Source organism: Salvelinus alpinus, chromosome 4 (genome assembly GCF_045679555.1).
Source record: "Salvelinus alpinus chromosome 4, SLU_Salpinus.1, whole genome shotgun sequence".
Lineage (NCBI taxonomy): Eukaryota > Metazoa > Chordata > Actinopteri > Salmoniformes > Salmonidae > Salvelinus > Salvelinus alpinus.
In genome coordinates, this window is record NC_092089.1 from 10,337,788 (window position 1) to 10,360,504 (window position 22,717).

Below are 22,717 nucleotides of genomic sequence, written 5' to 3' on the forward strand. Positions count from 1 at the left end.
GGTTACTAGTCCAACTCTCTAACCACTAAGCTACCTGCCTCCCCCTCTAACCACTAGGCTACCCTGCCTGACGCCCCCACTGTTCTCTGAAGTGCAACCAATAAATTTATTGATAGGTAAATTGTATCAAAATCTTTATTGAACTGACTGAAAAAGAAAACTCCCTTAAGTATAAATAAAGAGAGGTTTTGTTATATAACATTCCTGAATAGAGCAATTTCTGTGACGAACAAATACGATCAGACACAGCAACAAGATAACATTTGGTCAAAACAACAACAACAAAAAGTCATGTTTTATCCTCAATTAATTAAAAGTCCAATTATTATTGTCAGGATTGATGAGTGGCGTACCCCAGAATCGTGTCTTGGTAGTCTACCTCTTCTGGACCAGAATTATGCTTTGGTAGTCTACCTCTTCTGGACCAGAATTATGCCTTGGTAGTCTACCTCTTCTGGATCTGTCTCCTCATAATCTGATCTAGGATCAGGTCTCCCTGCTTCACGTCCGTGTTGCTACAGCCAACCACCGGACAGCTGTGGGACGGAGAAAGGAATATGCTAATCAATCAATCTAATGTTTTACTGCAACAGTTGTTTAAGTGTAAAACAGCAGGGTAGGACGGAGAGACGACATCACATCCTGATTGACAAGGTGCTATAGCAACAGGGGTAAAACAAGGTGAGAAAACAGCAGGGTAGGACGGAGAGACGACATCACATCCTGATTGACAAGGTGCTATAGCAACAGGGGTAAAACAAGGTGAGAAAACAGCAGGGTAGGACAGAGAGATGACATCACATCCTGATTGACAAGGTGCTATAGCAACAGGGGTAAAACAAGGTGAGAAAACAGCAGGGTAGGACGGAGAGACGACATCACATCCTGATTGACAAGGTGCTATAGCAACAGGGGTAAAACAAGGTGAGAAAACAGCAGGGTAGGACAGAGAGATGACATCACATCCTGATTGACAAGGTGCTATAGCAACAGGGGTAAAACAAGGTGAGAAAACAGCAGGGTAGGACAGAGAGACGACATCACATCCTGATTGACACGGTGAGAAAACAGCAGGGTAGGACAGAGAGACGACATCACATCCTGATTGACAAGGTGAGAAAACAGCAGGGTAGGACGGACAGACGACATCACATCCTGATTGACAAGGTGCTATAGCAACAGGGGTAAAACAAGGTGAGAAAACAGCAGGGTAGGACAGAGAGATGACATCACATCCTGATTGACAAGGTGCTATAGCAACAGGGGTAAAACAAGGTGAGAAAACAGCAGGGTAGGACAGAGAGGCGACATCACATCCTGATTGACAAGGTGAGAAAACAGCAGGGTAGGACAGAGATGCGACATCACATCCTGATTGACAAGGTGAGAAAACAGCAGTGTAGGACGGAGAGACGACATCACATCCTGATTGACAAGGTGAGAAAACAGCAGGGTAGGACAGAGACGACATCACATCCTGATTGACACGGTGAGAAAACAGCAGGGTAGGACGGAGAGGCGACATCACATCCTGATTGACAAGGTGAGAAAATAGCAGGGTAGGACGGAGAGGCGACATCACATCCTGATTGACAAGGTGAGAAAACAGCAGGGTAGGACAGAGACGACATCACATCCTGATTGACACGGTGAGAAAACAGCAGGGTAGGTGGAGAGACGACATCACATCCTGATTGACAAGGTGAGAAAACAGCAGGGTAGGACGGAGAGGCGACATCACATCCTGATTGACACGGTGAGAAAACAGCAGGGTAGGTGGAGAGACGACATCACATCCTGATTGACAAGGTGAGAAAACAGCAGGGTAGGACAGAGATGCGACATCACATCCTGATTGACACGGTGAGAAAACAGCAGGGTAGGACAGAGATGCGACATCACATCCTGATTGACAAGGTGAGAAAACAGCAGGGTAGGACGGAGAGACGACATCACATCCTGATTGACAAGGTGAGAAAACAGCAGGGTAGGACAGAGACGACATCACATCCTGATTGACAAGGTGAGAAAACAGCAGGGTAGGTGGAGAGACGACATCACATCCTGATTGACAAGGTGAGAAAACAGCAGGGTAGGTGGAGAGACGACATCACATCCTGATTGACAAGGTGAGAAAACAGCAGGGTAGGACGGAGAGACGACATCACATCCTGATTGACAAGGTGCTATAGCAACAGGGGTAAAACAAGGTGAGAAAACAGCAGGGTAGGACAGAGAGATGACATCACATCCTGATTGACAAGGTGCTATAGCAACAGGGGTAAAACAAGGTGAGAAAACAGCAGGGTAGGACAGAGAGGCGACATCACATCCTGATTGACAAGGTGAGAAAACAGCAGGGTAGGACAGAGATGCGACATCACATCCTGATTGACAAGGTGAGAAAACAGCAGTGTAGGACGGAGAGACGACATCACATCCTGATTGACAAGGTGAGAAAACAGCAGGGTAGGACAGAGACGACATCACATCCTGATTGACACGGTGAGAAAACAGCAGGGTAGGACGGAGAGGCGACATCACATCCTGATTGACAAGGTGAGAAAATAGCAGGGTAGGACAGAGAGGCGACATCACATCCTGATTGACAAGGTGAGAAAACAGCAGGGTAGGACAGAGAGACGACATCACATCCTGATTGACACGGTGAGAAAACAGCAGGGTAGGACAGAGAGACGACATCACATCCTGATTGACACGGTGAGAAAACAGCAGGGTAGGACAGAGAGGCGACATCACATCCTGATTGACAAGGTGAGAAAATAGCAGGGTAGGACGGAGAGGCGACATCACATCCTGATTGACAAGGTGAGAAAACAGCAGGGTAGGACAGAGACGACATCACATCCTGATTGACACGGTGAGAAAACAGCAGGGTAGGTGGAGAGACGACATCACATCCTGATTGACAAGGTGAGAAAACAGCAGGGTAGGACAGAGAGACGACATCACATCCTGATTGACAAGGTGAGAAAACAGCAGGGTAGGACAGAGAGACGACATCACATCCTGATTGACAAGGTGAGAAAACAGCAGGGTAGGACAGAGACGACATCACATCCTGATTGACACGGTGAGAAAACAGCAGGGTAGGACAGAGAGATGACATCACATCCTGATTGACAAGGTGAGAAAACAGCAGGGTAGGACAGAGAGGCGACATCACATCCTGATTGACAAGGTGAGAAAACAGCAGGGTAGGACAGAGATGCGACATCACATCCTGATTGACAAGGTGAGAAAACAGCAGTGTAGGACGGAGAGACGACATCACATCCTGATTGACAAGGTGAGAAAACAGCAGGGTAGGACAGAGAGATGACATCACATCCTGATTGACAAGGTGAGAAAACAGCAGGGTAGGACAGAGAGATGACATCACATCCTGATTGACAAGGTGAGAAAACAGCAGGGTAGGACGGAGACGACATCACATCCTGATTGACAAGGTGAGAAAACAGCAGGGTAGGACAGAGAGACGACATCACATCCTGATTGACAAGGTGAGAAAACAGCAGGGTAGGACAGAGAGACGACATCACATCCTGATTGACAAGGTGAGAAAACAGCAGGGTAGGACAGAGACGACATCACATCCTGATTGACAAGGTGAGAAAACAGCAGGGTAGGACAGAGAGACGACATCACATCCTGATTGACAAGGTGCTATAGCAACAGGGGCAGGCAGACTCAAGACAACAGATGTAAATGACTAAACCAAACAACAGATGTAAATGACTAAACCAAACAACAGATGTAAATGACTAAACCAGACAACAGATGTAAATGACTAAACCAGACAACAGATGACTAAACCAGACAACAGATGTAAATGACTAAACCAAACAACAGATGTAAATGACTAAACCAGACAACAGATGACTAAACCAGACAACAGATGTAAATGACTAAACCAAACAACAGATGTAAATGACTAAACCAGACAACAGATGTAAATGACTAAACCAGACAACAGATGTAAATGACTAAACCAGACAACAGATGACTAAACCAGACAACAGATGTAAATTACTAAACCAAACAACAGATGTAAATGACTAAACCAGACAACAGATGTAAATGACTAAACCAAACAACAGATGTAAATGACTAAACCAGACAACAGATGTAAATGACTAAACCAGACAACAGATGTAAATGACTAAACCAGACAACAGATGTAAATGACTAAACCAGACAACAGATGACTAAACCAGACAACAGATGTAAATGACTAAACCAAACAACAGATGTAAATGACTAAACCAGACAACAGATGTAAATGACTAAACCAAACAACAGATGTAAATGACTAAACCAGACAACAGATGTAAATGACTAAACCAGACAACAGATGTAAATGACTAAACCAAACAACAGATGTAAATGACTAAACCAGACAACAGATGTAAATGACTAAACCAGACAACAGATGTAAATGACTAAACCAGACAACAGATGTAAATGACTAAACCAGACAACAGATGTAAATGACTAAACCAGACAACAGATGACTAAACCAGACAACAGATGTAAATGACTAAACCAGACAACAGATGTAAATGACTAAACCAGACAACAGATGTAAATGACTAAACCAGACAACAGATGACTAAACCAGACAACAGATGTAAATGACTAAACCAGACAACAGATGTAAATGACTAAACCAGACAACAGATGTAAATGACTAAACCAGACAACAGATGTAAATGACTAAACCAGACAACAGATGTAAATGACTAAACCAGACAACAGATGTAAATGACTAAACCAGACAACAGATGTAAATGACTAAACCAGACAACAGATGTAAATGACTAAACCAGACAACAGATGTAAATGACTAAACCAGACAACAGATGTAAATGACTAAACCAGACAACAGATGTAAATGACTAAACCAGACAACAGATGTAAATGACTAAACCAGACAACAGATGTAAATGACTAAACCAGACAACAGATGTAAATGACTAAACCAGACAACAGATGTAAATGACTAAACCAGACAATAGGAGCGTCTCACCGTAACTTCTTCTTCTGGTTTTGCCGGGCCTTGATCATCCCCATAATGGCGTCCCGGTCGTAGTGGTGGTTACACTTCTGGTTCTTCATTGGGTTCACCATCTCCACCTGCAGGGCCACACAACAACATAGACAACCAGACTGTAATGCTTTATTGTCCTGTCGCCGGGCAGATTAGTTTACAGAGGTAAAGACATACCAAACATACTTATAATGAATTAGTGAAATGGAAAAAAACACAAGACAACAACCACATTCAAGTGAAATGTGGATTGTCATATGATAAGTCAAGCGGTACACAGTAACAACACTGACAGGAGGAGAGAGACCAACCTGAGTGAGGGGACAGGTTAGATACTGACAGGAGGAGAGAGAGACCAACCTGAGTGAGGGGACAGGTTAGATACTGACAGGAGGAGAGAGAGACCAACCTGAGTGAGGGGACAGGTTAGATACTGTCAGGAGGAGAGAGACCAACCTGAGTGAGGGGACAGGTTAGATACTGTCAGGAGGAGAGAGAGACCTACCTGAGTGAGGGGACAGGTTAGATACTGACAGGAGGAGAGAGACCAACCTGAGTGAGGGGACAGGTTAGATACTGACAGGAGGAGAGAGACCAACCTGAGTGAGGGGACAGGTTAGATACTGTCAGGAGGAGAGAGAGACCTACCTGAGTGAGGGGACAGGTTAGACACTGACAGGAGGAGAGAGACCAACCTGAGTGAGGGGACAGGTTAGATACTGTCAGGAGGAGAGAGAGACCAACCTGAGTGAGGGGACAGGTTAGATACTGACAGGAGGAGAGAGAGACCACCCTGAGTGAGGGGACAGGTTAGATACTGACAAGAGGAGAGAGAGACCACCCTGAGTGAGGGGACAGGTTAGATACTGACAGGAGGAGAGAGAGACCAACCTGAGTGAGGGGACAGGTTAGATACTGACAGGAGGAGAGAGACCAACCTGAATGAGGGGACAGGTTAGATACTGACAGGAGGAGAGAGAGACCAACCTGAGTGAGGGGACAGGTTAGATACTGACAGGAGGAGAGAGAGACCAACCTGAGTGAGGGGACAGGTTAGATACTGACAGGAGGAGAGAGAGACCAACCTGAGTGAGGGGACAGGTTAGATACTGACAGGAGGAGAGAGAGACCAACCTGAGTGAGGGGACAGGTTAGATACTGACAGGAGGAGAGAGACCAACCTGAGTGAGGGGACAGGTTAGTTACTGACAGGAGGAGAGAGACCAACCTGAGTGAGGGGACAGGTTAGATACTGACAGGAGGAGAGAGAGACCAACCTGAGTGAGGGGACAGGTTAGATACTGACAGGAGTAGAGAGACCAACCTGAGTGAGGGGACAGGTTAGATACTGACAGGAGGAGTGAGAGACCAACCTGAGTGAGGGGACAGGTTAGATACTGACAGGAGGAGAGAGACCAACCTGAGTGAGGGGACAGGTTAGATACTGACAGGAGGAGAGAGAGACCAACCTGAGTGAGGGGACAGGTTAGATACTGTCAGGAGGAGAGAGACCAACCTGAGTGAGGGGACAGGTTAGATACTGTCAGGAGGAGAGAGAGACCTACCTGAGTGAGGGGACAGGTTAGATACTGACAGGAGGAGAGAGACCAACCTGAGTGAGGGGACAGGTTAGATACTGACAGGAGGAGAGAGACCAACCTGAGTGAGGGGACAGGTTAGATACTGTCAGGAGGAGAGAGAGACCTACCTGAGTGAGGGGACAGGTTAGACACTGACAGGAGGAGAGAGACCAACCTGAGTGAGGGGACAGGTTAGATACTGTCAGGAGGAGAGAGAGACCACCCTGAGTGAGGGGACAGGTTAGATACTGACAGAAGGAGAGAGAGACCACCCTGAGTGAGGGGACAGGTTAGATACTGACAGGAGGAGAGAGAGACCACCCTGAGTGAGGGGACAGGTTAGATACTGACAGGAGGAGAGAGAGACCACCCTGAGTGAGGGGACAGGTTAGATACTGACAGGAGGAGAGAGACCAACCTGAGTGAGGGGACAGGTTAGATACTGACAGGAGGAGAGAGAGACCACCCTGAGTGAGGGGACAGGTTAGATACTGACAGGAGGAGAGAGAGACCAACCTGAGTGAGGGGACAGGTTAGATACTGACAGGAGGAGAGAGAGACCAACCTGAGTGAGGGGACAGGTTAGATACTGACAGGAGGAGAGAGACCAACCTGAGTGAGGGGACAGGTTAGTTACTGACAGGAGGAGAGAGACCAACCTGAGTGAGGGGACAGGTTAGATACTGACAGGAGGAGAGAGAGACCAACCTGAGTGAGGGGACAGGTTAGATACTGACAGGAGTAGAGAGACCAACCTGAGTGAGGGGACAGGTTAGATACTGACAGGAGGAGTGAGAGACCAACCTGAGTGAGGGGACAGGTTAGATACTGACAGGAGGAGAGAGACCAACCTGAGTGAGGGGACAGGTTAGATACTGACAGGAGGAGAGAGAGACCAACCTGAGTGAGGGGACAGGTTAGATACTGACAGGAGGAGAGAGAGACCAACCTGAGTGAGGGGACAGGTTAGATACTGACAGGAGGAGAGAGAGACCAACCTGAGTGAGGGGACAGGTTAGATACTGACAGGAGGAGAGAGACCAACCTGAGTGAGGGGACAGGTTAGATACTGACAGGAGGAGAGAGAGACCAACCTGAGTGAGGGGACAGGTTAGATACTGACAGGAGGAGAGAGAGACCAACCTGAGTGAGGGGACAGGTTAGATACTGACAGGAGGAGAGAGAGACCAACCTGAGTGAGGGGACAGGTTAGATACTGACAGGAGGAGAGAGAGACCAACCTGAGTGAGGGGACAGGTTAGATACTGACAGGAGGAGAGAGAGACCAACCTGAGTGAGGGGACAGGTTAGATACTGACAGGAGGAGAGAGAGACCAACCTGAGTGAGGGGACAGGTTAGATACTGACAGGAGGAGAGAGACCAACCTGAGTGAGGGGACAGGTTAGATACTGACAGGAGGAGAGAGACCAACCTGAGTGAGGGGACAGGTTAGATACTGTCAGGAGGAGAGAGAGACCTACCTGAGTGAGGGGACAGGTTAGACACTGACAGGAGGAGAGAGACCAACCTGAGTGAGGGGACAGGTTAGATACTGTCAGGAGGAGAGAGAGACCACCCTGGGTGAGGGGACAGGTTAGATACTGACAGGAGGAGAGAGAGACCACCCTGAGTGAGGGGACAGGTTAGATACTGACAGGAGGAGAGAGAGACCACCCTGAGTGAGGGGACAGGTTAGATACTGACAGGAGGAGAGAGAGACCACCCTGAGTGAGGGGACAGGTTAGATACTGACAGGAGGAGAGAGACCAACCTGAGTGAGGGGACAGGTTAGATACTGACAGGAGGAGAGAGAGACCACCCTGAGTGAGGGGACAGGTTAGATACTGACAGGAGGAGAGAGAGACCAACCTGAGTGAGGGGACAGGTTAGATACTGACAGGAGGAGAGAGAGACCAACCTGAGTGAGGGGACAGGTTAGATACTGACAGGAGGAGAGAGACCAACCTGAGTGAGGGGACAGGTTAGTTACTGACAGGAGGAGAGAGACCAACCTGAGTGAGGGGACAGGTTAGATACTGACAGGAGGAGAGAGAGACCAACCTGAGTGAGGGGACAGGTTAGATACTGACAGGAGTAGAGAGACCAACCTGAGTGAGGGGACAGGTTAGATACTGACAGGAGGAGTGAGAGACCAACCTGAGTGAGGGGAGAGGTTAGATACTGACAGGAGGAGAGAGACCAACCTGAGTGAGGGGACAGGTTAGATACTGACAGGAGGAGAGAGAGACCAACCTGAGTGAGGGGACAGGTTAGATACTGACAGGAGGAGAGAGAGACCAACCTGAGTGAGGGGACAGGTTAGATACTGACAGGAGGAGAGAGAGACCAACCTGAGTGAGGGGACAGGTTAGATACTGACAGGAGGAGAGAGAGACCACCCTGAGTGAGGGGACAGGTTAGATACTGACAGGAGGAGAGAGAGACCAACCTGAGTGAGGGGACAGGTTAGATACTGACAGGAGGAGAGAGAGACCAACCTGAGTGAGGGGACAGGTTAGATACTGACAGGAGGAGAGAGACCAACCTGAGTGAGGGGACAGGTTAGTTACTGACAGGAGGAGAGAGACCAACCTGAGTGAGGGGACAGGTTAGATACTGACAGGAGGAGAGAGAGACCAACCTGAGTGAGGGGACAGGTTAGATACTGACAGGAGTAGAGAGACCAACCTGAGTGAGGGGACAGGTTAGATACTGACAGGAGGAGTGAGAGACCAACCTGAGTGAGGGGAGAGGTTAGATACTGACAGGAGGAGAGAGACCAACCTGAGTGAGGGGACAGGTTAGATACTGACAGGAGGAGAGAGAGACCAACCTGAGTGAGGGGACAGGTTAGATACTGACAGGAGGAGAGAGAGACCAACCTGAGTGAGGGGACAGGTTAGATACTGACAGGAGGAGAGAGAGACCAACCTGAGTGAGGGGACAGGTTAGATACTGACAGGAGGAGAGAGAGACCAACCTGAGTGAGGGGACAGGTTAGATACTGACAGGAGGAGAGAGAGACCAACCTGAGTGAGGGGACAGGTTAGATACTGACAGGAGGAGAGAGACCAACCTGAGTGAGGGGACAGGTTAGATACTGACAGGAGGAGAGAGAGAGACCAACCTGAGTGAGGGGACAGGTTAGATACTGACAGGAGGAGAGAGAGACCAACCTGAGTGAGGGGACAGGTTAGATACTGACAGGAGGAGAGAGAGAGACCAACCTGAGTGAGGGGACAGGTTAGATACTGACAGGAGGAGAGAGAGACCAACCTGAGTGAGGGGACAGGTTAGATACTTACAGGAGGAGAGAGAGACCAACCTGAGTGAGGGGACAGGTTAGATACTGACAGGAGGAGAGAGACCAACCTGAGTGAGGGGACAGGTTAGATACTGACAGGAGGAGAGAGACCAACCTGAGTGAGGGGACAGGTTAGATACTGACAGGAGGAGAGAGACCAACCTGAGTGAGGGGACAGGTTAGATACTGACAGGAGGAGAGAGAGATCAACCTGAGTGAGGGGACAGGTTAGATACTGACAGGAGGAGAGAGAGACCAACCTGAGTGAGGGGACAGGTTAGATACTGACAGGTTGAGAGAGAGACCAACCTGAGTGAGGGGACAGGTTAGATACTGACAGGAGGAGAGAGAGACCAACCTGAGTGAGGGGACAGGTTAGACACTGACAGGAGGAGAGAGAGACCAACCTGAGTGAGGGGACAGGTTAGACACTGACAGGAGGAGAGAGAGACCAACCTGAGTGAGGGGACAGGTTAGATACTGACAAGAGGAGAGGGAGACCAACCTGAGTGAGGGGACAGGTTAGATACTGACAGGAGGAGAGAGACCAACCTGAGTGAGGGGACAGGTTAGATACTGACAGGAAGAGAGAGACCAACCTGAGTGAGGGGACAGGTTAGATACTGACAGGAGGAGAGAGACCAACCTGAGTGAGGGGACAGGTTAGATACTGACAGGAGGAGAGAGAGACCAACCTGAGTGAGGGGACAGGTTAGATACTGACAGGAGGAGAGAGAGACCAACCTGAGTGAGGGGACAGGTTAGATACTGACAGGAGGAGAGAGAGACCAACCTGAGTGAGGGGACAGGTTAGATACTGACAGGAGGAGAGAGAGACCAACCTGAGTGAGGGGACAGGTTAGATACTGACAGGAGGAGAGAGAGACCAACCTGAGTGAGGGGACAGGTTAGATACTGACAGGAGGAGAGAGAGACCAACCTGAGTGAGGGGACAGGTTAGATACTGACAGGAGGAGAGAGAGACCAACCTGAGTGAGGGGACAGGTTAGATACTGACAGGAGGAGAGAGAGACCAACCTGAGTGAGGGGACAGGTTAGATACTGACAGGAGGAGAGAGAGACCAACCTGAGTGAGGGGACAGGTTAGATACTGACAGGAGGAGAGGGAGACCAACCTGAGTGAGGGGACAGGTTAGATACTGACAGGAGGAGAGAGAGACCAACCTGAGTGAGGGGGCAGGTTAGATACTGACAGGAGGGGAGAGAGACCAACCTGAGTGAGGGGACAGGTTAGATACTGACAGGAGGAGAGAGAGACCAACCTGAGTGAGGGGGCAGGTTAGATACTGACAGGAGGAGAGAGAGACCAACCTGAGTGAGGGGACAGGTTAGATACTGACAGGAGGAGAGAGAGACCAACCTGAGTGAGGGGACAGGTTAGATACTGACAGGAGGAGAGAGACCAACCTGAGTGAGGGGACAGGTTAGATACTGACAGGAGAGAGACCAACCTGAGTGATGGGACAGGTTAGCTACTGACAGGAGGAGAGAGAGACCAACCTGAGTGAGGGGACAGGTTAGATACTGACAGGAGGAGAGAGAGACCAACCTGAGTGAGGGGACAGGTGAAGTTAACCTCACTCTGCGTCACAGCAATGTCCTCATCCAGCTCCTCCTCCATATTCTCTGCTGCCTCAGGGTTCACTGACGGAGACAGAACATACACACAAGACAGGTTTACCAGTCACCATGTGGGACATGCTGCTAGTCTCTAGTCTACATACAACTAGTGTGTGTGTGTGTGTGTGTGTGTGTGTGTGTGTGTGTGTGTGTGTGTGTGTGTGTGCCTCACCTGTTTTGAGTGCGTTTCTGACGTTCTCCTTAAAGCTGACCAGCTTGACGTGGTTCTGTAGCTCTCCCTCAGACAGTCTGCCGTGTCTCTCAGTGAACTTGTCCTTCACCAGAGACTTCAGTCTGAACATGGCCTCGGGCTCCTGGTTCCTCACCTGGAGAACAGGAGGCAGGTATCATCAGACAGGTGATGGGGGGAGACGGGCGCCGGGGGGGCAGACGGGCGCCGGGGGGGGGGAGACGGGCGCCGGGGGGGCAGACGGGCGCCGGGGGGGAGACGGGCGCCGGGGGGGCAGACGGGCGCCGGGGGGGGGGAGACGGGCGCGGGGGGGAGACGGGCGCCGGGGGGGGGGAGACGGGCGCCGGGGGGGGGGAGACGGGCGCCGGGGGGGGAGACGGGCGCCGGGGGGGGAGACGGGCGCCGGGGGGGGAGACGGGCGCCGGGGGGGGAGACGGGCGCCGGGGGGGAGACGGGCGCCGGGGGGGGAGACGGGCGCCGGGGGGGGACGCTGGGGGGGGAGACGGGCGCCGGGGGAAGACGGGCGCCGGGGGAAGACGGGCGCCGGGGGAAGACGGGCGCCGGGGGAAGACAGGCGCCGGGGGAAGACAGGCGCCGGGGGAAGACAGGCGCCGGGGGAAGACAGGCGATGCGGGAAGACAGGCGATGGGGGAAGACAGGCGATGGGGGAAGACAGGCGATGGGGGAAGACAGGCGATGGGGGAAGACAGGCGATGGGGGCAGACAGGCGATGGGGGAAGACAGGCGATGGGGGAAGACAGGCGATGGGGGAAGACAGGCGACGGGGGAAGACAGGCGACGGGGGAAGACAGGCGACGGGGGAAGACAGGCGACGGGGGAAGACAGGCGACGGGGGAAGACAGGCGACGGGGGAAGACAGGCGACGGGGGAAGACAGGCGACGGGGGAAGACAGGCGATGGGGGAAGACAGGCGATGGGGTCATATTCATTAGTGCAAACTGTAGCAAAAAGCTTTGCAATGAAAAAAAAACGCGTTTCATATTGGACATGATCAGTTAGTCCCTCCCTGTTTCAGACGGCTTTGATAAGTTTGGTGCCAAATGAATACGACCTGGGTTTTATAGAGCCCCACCGTGGAGGTGTCATCATACCCATAAAACCTAGCGTTCAAACAGGGAAATGATTCCAATCTTTTTTCCACCATTCATTTTTCCCAATCGTTTAAAATAAGGGCTGTGTTTCGTGAAGACTTACCCTGGCGTGACATTTTGATAACCATGTAAATCTCTCTAGGACAAGGTGACTTTTATCAAAATATTTGGCTCTATTTACTCTCAGATTTGAAAATGCTAATTAGCAGCAAAGTAGACATGCAAAACTACAAATCCCAGCATGCTCCTGCACGTCATCTCCAGCTAACACCTTTGCTAACAGGTATTATATAAATTCAAAACTTGCACAAGACAGTTCACAGAATTGTCAATTTAAAGAAATGTAACCAATTTATTTACTCCTACATTGTTCTATGGGCTGGTCTGGTTTAATAACACCATTACATGACTAGGTAAATGTCTAATTTAGTATAATAATACCATTACATGACTAGTTAAATGTCTGGTTTAGTATAATAACACCATTACATGACTAGTTAAATGTCTGGTTTAGTATAATAACACCATTACATGACTAGTTAAATGTCTGGTTTAGTATAATAACACCATTACATGACTAGTTAAATGTCTGGTTTAGTATAATAACACCATTACATGACTAGTTAAATGTCTAATTTAGTATAATAATACCATTACATGACTAGTTAAGTCTGGTTTAGTTTAATAACACCATTACAGGACTAGTTAAATGTCTGGTTTAGTATAACACCATTACATGACTAGTTAAATGTCTGGTTTAGTTTAATAACACCATTACATGACTAGTTAAATGTCTGGTTTAGTATAACACCATTACATGACTAGTTAAATGTCTGGTTTAGTTTAATAACACCATTACAGGACTAGTTAAATGTCTGGTTTAGTATAACACCATTACATGACTAGTTAAATGTCTGGTTTAGTTTAATAACACCATTACATGACTAGTTAAATGTCTGGTTTAGTATAACACCATTACATGACTAGTTAAATGTCTGGTTTAGTTTAATAACACCATTACAGGACTAGTTAAATGTCTGGTTTAGTATAACACCATTACATGACTAGTTAAATGTCTGGTTTAGTTTAATAACACCATTACATGACTAGTTAAATGTCTGGTTTAGTATAACACCATTACATGACTAGTTAAATGTCTGGTTTAGTTTAATAACACCATTACATGACTAGTTAAATGTCTGGTTTAGTATAATAACACCATTACATGACTAGTATCACTGGAAAGTGACATTCTGAGTGATAATGTAGAGGATTTTAATTCCTTATCCAACAGCTACAGATACACGTTGTCGTTTGAGGATCTACACCATATATGTCAGAGTCAAGGCCCGCGGGCCACATCCGGCCCGCGAGAAGGTTTTTTACGGCCCCTGGGATGATCTTGATTTATTATTAGAACCGGCCCGCAGACCGCAGCAAGCCGGCAGCCCGCAGATCTTTTACACGCACCAATACTACATTTCCCACAATGCAACGGTGACGCACCGAGCAGTAGGCTGCTTCATTTCAATATTTATTGGCACAGCAGTCGTCAGCATCACAGTAAAATTAACTTTCAGATACCCATCAAAAATGGCAAAACGGAAGGTGGACACTGAGAACCGGGGGTTTCAAACAAGGTGGGAGTCGGAGTATATGTTCACGGAGGTAGCTGGAAAACCTGTGTGTCTTCTGTGTGGAGAAAGTGTGGCGGTACTGAAAGAGTATAATCTGAGACGACATTATGAAACGAAACACGCGGACAAAAACAAGAATATGGACATGGAACAAAGGCTACAAAAGGCAGAGGAATTAAAACGAGGCCTCAAATCTCGACAGGCTCTGTTCAAAAAAGCCAAATCACAAGGCCAGGCTGCTGTCAAGGCCAGTTTTATTTTGGCAGAAGAGATCGCTAAATCAGCCCGGCCATTTACGGAGGGGGATTTCATCAAAAACTGCATGATTAAAGTTTGTGACGAAGTTTGCCCAGAAAAAAGGCAACTCTTTTTAAATGTGAGTCTGAGCAGAAACACCATTGCCGAGAGAGTAGACCAGTTGTCCATCAATCTAAAAGAGCAGCTTGTGAAAAAGGGAAAAGATTTCATTGCATATTCCTTGGCTGTGGATGAGAGCACCGACATTTCTGACATTGCCCAGTTGTCAATTTTCATCCGCGGAGTGGACTCCAGCCTAAGCGTGACAGAGGAGTTTTTGGCTTTACGTCCTATGCATGGCACAACTACGGGGCATGATTTGTATGAAGAGGTGTCAAGATGTGTAAATGAGATGGAGCTGCCTTGGGAAAAACTCGTGGGTTTGACAACCGACGGAGCACCTGCGATGTGTGGACACAGGAGCGGACTGGTGGCGAAGATACGGGAAAAGATGCAAGAGGAAAACGCGACAGGTGAGCTGACAGCTTATCATTGTATCATACACCAGGAAGCGTTGTGCGGTAAAGCCTTGAAAATGGAGCATGTAATGAGCATCATCACGCGCACAGTTAACTTTATCAGAGCCAAAGGTTTGAATCACCGCCAGTTCAAGGCATTTCTGACGGAGTTAGAAACGGAGCATGGTGATTTGCCTTATCACACAGAGGTGCGATGGCTAAGCCAGGGAAAGGTGCTTCAAAGATGTTTCGAGCTTCGTGAGGAGATTTGTCTGTTCTTGGACAGCAAAGGGAAAGACACAACACAACTCCGAGACGAAATGTTTCTGTGTGAAATGGCTTTTCTGTGTGACATTACGAGTCATCTGAATGCAATGAACTTGCAGCTGCAGGGTCGGGATCATGTCATCTCTGATATGTACAGTACAGTGAAGGCATTTAAAACCAAACTGACTCTGTGGGAGACGCAGATGCGGAAAGAAAATTTGAGCCACTTTCCCAGCTGCCAGACCATGAAAGAGAAGCTCTCTACCAGTGCGTTCCCGAGCGCACAGTTGGCTGATAAAATAGGTATGCTTGCCGCTGACTTTCGACGCCGATTTGCTGACTTTGAAGCACAAAAAAGCAGGTTGGAACTGCTCGGTAACCCATTTGCTGTTGACGTGGAAAGCTCACCACCAAACCTCCAAATGGAGTTGATTGACCTCCAATGCAATGATGCACTGAGGGCAAAATATGCGGCAGTGGGTGCTGCGGAGTTCGCCCGTTTCCTCCCCGACACAATGCCCCAGCTGCGCATCCAGGCTGCTCAAACGTTGTCTATGTTTGGCAGCACATACCTGTGTGAACAACTGTTTTCTTTGATGAACCTGAACAAAACATCACACAGAAGTCGACTTACTGCTGAACACCTCCACTCAATTCTGAGGATTTCCTCAGCTCAGAGCCTTACCCCGAACATTGATGAACTTGTGGAAAAGATGGGACACCACCAAGTATCACCCTCAACCTCAAACAAGTGAACATTACTGTGCAATCACATATTTAGAGTTTTTACTCAGTTCAAGTTTAAAAGTTAAAGTTTAATATTTGTTTTCACTGCATGTTACTTCTCCTTAAACAAAGTGTTGTTTTTGATTAATAGATTTTTGCACTTTATTTTATTGTATTTCAATCCAATTATATTTTAAAAATATTTCAGTTGAGTGGATGATAGAAAATTGCTATTATTGTTTTTTTCTTTGAAGTAAATTTAGCCCACTTTTGCTAAAATAGAAAATATAGGCTACTGATGGTGCCTTGAATACCGGTTTCTTTCATTTAATGTTCATGTTATGGGGATTTTTATATAAAGGAAATTTGTCTTTTGTGTCTGTTGAAAATTAAAGATTACTGACAGAGCCATAAGAAAATATTGCTTTATTTATCTGATCATATTGGAATATATTTGTTAGGTTTTCAGTAGGTTCAATTAGGTTCACTAGACTATATGCGTCATTTAAAAAATTTTCAATGAACATTCGAACAGTCCGGCCCTCGGCTTGTAGCTAAATTTTTTATTTGGCCCTCCGTCCATTTGACTTTGACACCCCTGATCTACACTGACCGCCAGAATCCATCCGACGGAAAACCGGTCACAATGAAGGAGAACTTTGACCCCTGTAGTTCCCTACTCACCTCCGCAGTGACACAGTTCACCACCTCAACGAAACAGTTGATCTCCTGGTCCAGTTTGGCACACTCCAGCATCATCCCCTCCAGCTTCTTCAGGACCGCATCATTCTCAGTTCCTGTAATAATCATCATAATACAAAATCATTCAAATCTTCTTTACTGTTGTTATGGAGACACAAGCTTCCAGATAGACAGCATTCCATAGGTCTGTGTACTGTTGTTATGGTGACACAAGCTTCCAAATGGTAGACAGCATTCCATAGGTCTGTGTACTGTTGTTATGGTGACACAAGCTTCCAGATAGACAGCATTCCATAGCTCTGTATACTGTTGTTATGGTGACACAAGCTTCCAAATGATAGACAGCATTCCATAGCTCTGTTTACTGTTGTTATGGTGACACAAGCTTCCAAATGATAGACAGCATTCCATAGCTCTGTATACTGTTGTTATGGTGACACAAGCTTCCAGATGGTAGACAGCATCCCATAGCTCTGTATACTGTTGTTATGGTGACACAAGCTTCCAGATGGTAGACAGCATTCCATAGCTCTGTATACTGTTGTTATGGTGACACAAGCTTCCAGATGGTAGACAGCATCCCATAGCTCTGTATACTGTTGTTATGGTGACACAAGCTTCCAGATGGTAGAATGCCATCGCTCTCTGTCTTTTCAGATTTCTACGAAGCACAGAGTTACTCAAAATACAAAAAATTTGAAGTACTTGAACTGGACAATTGTACAGGAGATTGACAGCTGTGTACCCAGGGATGAAAATGAAGCTATCCCGCTGGCTAGTGCTTTTCAGACCGGGCTAGTAGAAAATGTGTCCAACTAGCCCGCTGGCTAGTGCTTTTCAGACCGGGCTAGTAGAAAATGTGTCTAACTAGCCCGCTGGCTAGTGCTTTTCAGACCGAGCTAGTAGAAAATGTGTCCAACTAGCCCGCTGGCTAGTGCTTTTCAGACCAGGATAGTAGAAAATGTGTCCAACTAGACCGCTGGCTAGTGCTTTTCAGACCGGGCTAGTAGAAAATGTGTCCAACTAGCCCGCTGGCTAGTGCTTTTCAGACCGGGCCAGTAGAAAATGTGTCCAACTAGCCCGCTGGCTAGTGCTTTTCAGACCGAGCTAGTAGAAAATGTGTCCAACTAGCCCGCTGGCTAGTGCTTTTCAGACCGGGCTAGTAGAAAATGTGTCCAACTAGCCCGCTGGCTAGCGAGATTTAATATTTTCAAATATCGCACGGAACAGATTTTTGACTTGGGCTAGTAAAAATGTCAATATACCAAAATCCTCAAGTTACATCCTTGTGTGTACCGCTCCACTTCCTAGTGACATCAGTCAGTCCCATTGACTATATATACACAAAGAGCCTGTCCAGTGAGAAGGATTCGACAAAGATATTATCAGCACAGTAAAGTGTCTCTCTGATAGAGATGTGCTATTAACCTACCTGCTGTTTCTGCCACGTCCAGAGCCACGTCTGTCACAATGTCCATCCCTGTTCCAATATCTGTCTGACATGTTTTCAGACTAGACAGTGTGGAGTGGACTGCACTCAAGGACATGTTGACATCTAAAACATGAAAGTATCTGAAACAAGAGATGTAAGTTGTTAGAATATTAAGGCCCTGTGTTTTGGTTAATCGTGTTTGATCACATGACATTGGGTTTTTAACCTTTATTTAAAAGATTTTTCATAAAACGGTCCTCTTTCTTTTCATGTCAGATGGTCCGGAAACATCCTCAGACAATTGCTTTCATTTTTGTTCTAATTCAAATTTCTAGAAAAGGTTTAAAATAAAAAAAGGTTAAATTCCAGGTCATGTGACATGATTAACCAAAACACAGGGTCCTAGTTATAATGAATCAACCAAAACACAGGGTCCTAGTTATAATGAATCAACATGATTAACCAAAACACAGGGACCTAGTTATAATGAATCAACATGATTACCCAAAACACAGGGTCCTAGTTATAATGAATCAACATGATTACCCAAAACACAGGGTCCTAGTTATAATGAATCAACATGATTAACCAAAACACAGGGTCCTAGTTATAATGAATCAACCAAAACACAGGGTCCTAGTTATAATGAATCAACACGATTAACCAAAACACAGGGACCTAGTTATAATGAATCAACACGATTAACCAAAACACAGGGTCCTAGTTATAATGAATCAACATGATTAACCAAAACACAGGGTCCTAGTTATAATGAATCAACCAAAACACAGGGTCCTAGTTATAATGAATCAACATGATTAACCAAAACACAGGGACCTAGTTATAATGAATCAACATGATTACCCAAAACACAGGGTCCTAGTTATAATGAATCAACATGATTACCCAAAACACAGGGTCCTAGTTATAATGAATCAACATGATTAACCAAAACACAGGGTCCTAGTTATAATGAATCAACCAAAACACAGGGTCCTAGTTATAATGAATCAACACGATTAACCAAAACACAGGGACCTAGTTATAATGAATCAACACGATTAACCAAAACACAGGGTCCTAGTTATAATGAATCAACATGATTAACCAAAACACAGGGTCCTAGTTATAATGAATCAACCAAAACACAGGGTCCTAGTTATAATGAATCAACATGATTAACCAAAACACAGGGACCTAGTTATAATGAATCAACATGATTACCCAAAACACAGGGACCTAGTTATAATGAATCAACATGATTAACCAAAACACAGGGTCCTAGTTATAATGAATCAACCGAAACACAGGGTCCTAGTTATAATGAATCAACATGATTAAACCAAAACACAGGGTCCTAGTTATAATGAATCAACATGATTAACCAAAACACAGGGACCTAGTTATAATGGATCAACACGATTAACCAAAACACAGGGTCCTAGTTATAATGAATCAACATGATTAACCAAAACACAGGGTCCTAGTTATAATGAATCAACATTGTTACCCAAAACACAGGGTCCTAGTTATAATGAATCAACCAAAACACAGGGTCCTAGTTATAATGTATCAACATGATTAACCAAAACACAGGGACCTAGTTATAATGAATCAACATTGTTACCCAAAACACAGGGTCCTAGTTATAATGAATCAACCAAAACACAGGGTCCTAGTTATAATGAATCAACATGATTAACCAAAACACAGGGACCTAGTTATAATGAATCAACATTGTTACCCAAAACACAGGGTCCTAGTTATAATGAATCAACCAAAACACAGGGACATAGTTATAATGGATCAAGCCACCATCGGTATATTGGAGCAGATGCCAGGATGTCCAACCCTAACCCCTGGAGAACTGGTGTGCAGGTTTTTGTTCCAGCCCTGCTCAAAACACACCTGATTCAGATGTTCACCAAGACCTTGATTAGTTGAGTTAACGTTAGAGCAAGGTTAGAATAATAACCTGCATACGGTCACAAAACAAGTTATCTGTAGCTACCTTCAGGTTGAATCCACGTATCACCAACAAGTGCACTGACCAGCTATGTATGTTGATATCTGGCTAGCCGGCTAACGTTACGTTAAAATCACTAACTACGGCTGCGCAAGCATGCCAATAACTAGCTCGCTAACCTCACGACTTTCCTCGCTGGGATGTGATATACTGGTTGTAGACGTGTTCTTTAATGTGTTGGTGCCTAAATAAGAGAAAATACTAAACAACTTTAGCTGCATAAAATTACCGGGAAAAGTTTGTTGTTGCTACCTTTTCCGGTTTCTCATCTTCTTCTTCGATGGGGTTTAACAGCGGTCGGCATCCAATGTTAATGGTGCATTACCGCCACCAGCTGGACGGGGTATTGAATATAAAATGTTTTTTGAAACATTTAATGGAAAGAGGGAAAACGATATCATACAAAATAAAACACGTCAACTAAAAAAACATATATATATATATATATATTAATCATACTTATTCAATCACAGTCCACTCCAAAATACTTCCCTGCACAGGCTCAGGGGCCTGTGATGGGGCTACATTAACCGATGTGGTCTAATCTCAAAGCCATCCTTCCAAATCTCAACTCATAATGTGTCATTAAGATGAGGAATATGACTTCTAGAAATTGTATATCTATACATAATGTATCATTAAGATGAGGAATATAACTTCTAGAAATTGTATATCTATACATAATGTATCATTAAGATGAGGAATATAACTTCTAGAAATTGTATATCTATACATAATGTATCATTAAGATGAGGAATATAACTTCTAGAAATTGTATATCTATACATAATGTGGCGTTACTGTTGCATTAGATTTTTTATTATATATTTGTAATTTATTTAACCTTTTATTTAACTAGTCAAGTCAGTTAAGAACAAATTCTTATTTACAATGACGGCCTACCGGGGAACAGTGGGTTAACTGCCTTGTTCAGGGGCAGAACGACAGATTTTTACCTTGTCAGCTCAGGGATTCAATCCAGCAACCTTTCGGTTACTGGCCCAACGCTCTAACCACTAGGTTACCTGCCACCCCAAATGTATATACCTGATGCACATTCTAAAATGATTAATAACAATAAAGAGCAATATTCATCAATGTTGCTGGAATTAAAGGGTGCAGTGATATCCAGAAAGTGTCAGGCAAGCCCTCCCCCTCTTTCTCTACCACCCTTGCACCATGGTTAGCAATCAGCCAAGACACAGAATGTGTAGCAGCAGGTTCATTGCTATCAGCCTGGACTTAGTGTAAGCTCTCCGTCGGAGGAGAAAGAGAAGCAGAGAGAGAGAGGATGGGAGCATGTGAGAGGAGAGCAAGAAAGGACGGGAGCATGAGAGGAGAGAGAGGATGGGAGTGTGAGAAGCAGAGAGAGAGGACAGGAGTGGAGTGTGAGAGGCAGACAGAGGATGGGAGCGTGAGAGTGGATGGGAGCATGAGAGTGGATGGGAGCGTGAGAGAGGATGGGAGCGTGAGAGTGGATGGGAGCGTGAGAGAGGATGGGAGCGTGAGAGTGGATGGGAGCGTGAGAGTGGATGGGAGCGTGAGAGAGGATGGGAGCGTGAGAGAGGATGGGAGCGTGAGAGAGGATGGGAGCGTGAGAGAGGATGGGAGCGTGAGAGAGGATGGGAGCGTGAGAGTGGATGGGAGCGTGAGAGTGGATGGGAGCGTGAGAGAGGATGGGAGCGTGAGAGTATATGGGAGCGTGAGAGAGGATGGGAGCGTGAGAGAGGATGGGAGCGTGAGCGAGGCAGAGAGAGGATGGGAGCGTGAGAGAGGATGGGAGCGTGAGAGTATATGGGAGCGTGAGAGAGGATGGGAGCGTGAGAGAGGATGGGAGCGTGAGAGAGGATGGGAGCGTGAGAGAGGATGGGAGCGTGAGAGTGGATGGGAGCGTGAGAGTGGATGGGAGCGTGAGAGAGGATGGGAGCGTGAGAGTATATGGGAGCGTGAGAGAGGATGGGAGCGTGAGAGAGGATGGGAGCGTGAGAGAGGCAGAGAGAGGATGGGAGCGTGAGAGAGGATGGGAGCGTGAGAGAGGATGGGAGCGTGAGAGTGGATGGGAGCGTGAGAGTGGATGGGAGCGTGAGAGAGGATGGGAGCGTGAGAGAGGATGGGAGCGTGAGAGAGGCAGAGAGAGGATGGGAGCATGAGAGAGGATGGGAGCGTGAGAGAGGCAGAGAGAGATTCCGGAGGGTGAGAGGCAGAGAGAGAGGACGGGAGTGGAGTGTGATAGGCAGACAGAGGATGGGAGCGTGAGAGAGGCAGAGAGGATG

At 46.7% G+C, this 22,717-nt stretch overlaps 1 protein-coding gene across 6 annotated transcripts; it reads right to left on the reverse strand.

Annotated features, from left to right (window-relative positions):
* Positions 1-121: 121 nt before the first annotated feature.
* Positions 122-20,777, reverse strand: LOC139572842 (E3 SUMO-protein ligase NSE2-like). Of its 6 annotated transcripts, XM_071395644.1 has the most exons (8): positions 20,697-20,767; positions 18,419-18,558; positions 16,969-17,081; positions 11,770-11,923; positions 11,527-11,621; positions 5,051-5,157; positions 415-536; positions 290-379 (listed from the first exon to the last, which is right to left on the reverse strand). In XM_071395644.1, exons 1-7 carry the CDS (start codon positions 20,711-20,713, stop codon positions 446-448), a joined length of 717 nt encoding a protein of 238 aa, XP_071251745.1. In that variant the 5' UTR covers positions 20,714-20,767; the 3' UTR covers positions 290-379; positions 415-445. The 6 variants fall into 6 exon arrangements, with proteins under 6 accessions (XP_071251748.1, XP_071251744.1, XP_071251747.1 ...); XM_071395647.1 differs by having other exon boundaries at positions 122-536; positions 20,674-20,777; XM_071395643.1 differs by having other exon boundaries at positions 122-536.
* Positions 20,778-22,717: the final 1,940 nt, after the last annotated feature.

Excerpts from the sequence above, each read along its gene's own strand:
- LOC139572842 (XM_071395643.1), bottom strand. Across the intron at positions 11,622-11,769 it reads CAGAAACGCACTCAAAACAG|TGAACCCTGAGGCAGCAGAG; the intron begins GTGAGGCACACA and ends TGTCTCCGTCAG. Across the intron at positions 5,158-11,526 it reads TCACCTGTCCCCTCACTCAG|GTGGAGATGGTGAACCCAAT; the intron begins GTTGGTCTCTCT and ends GTGGCCCTGCAG.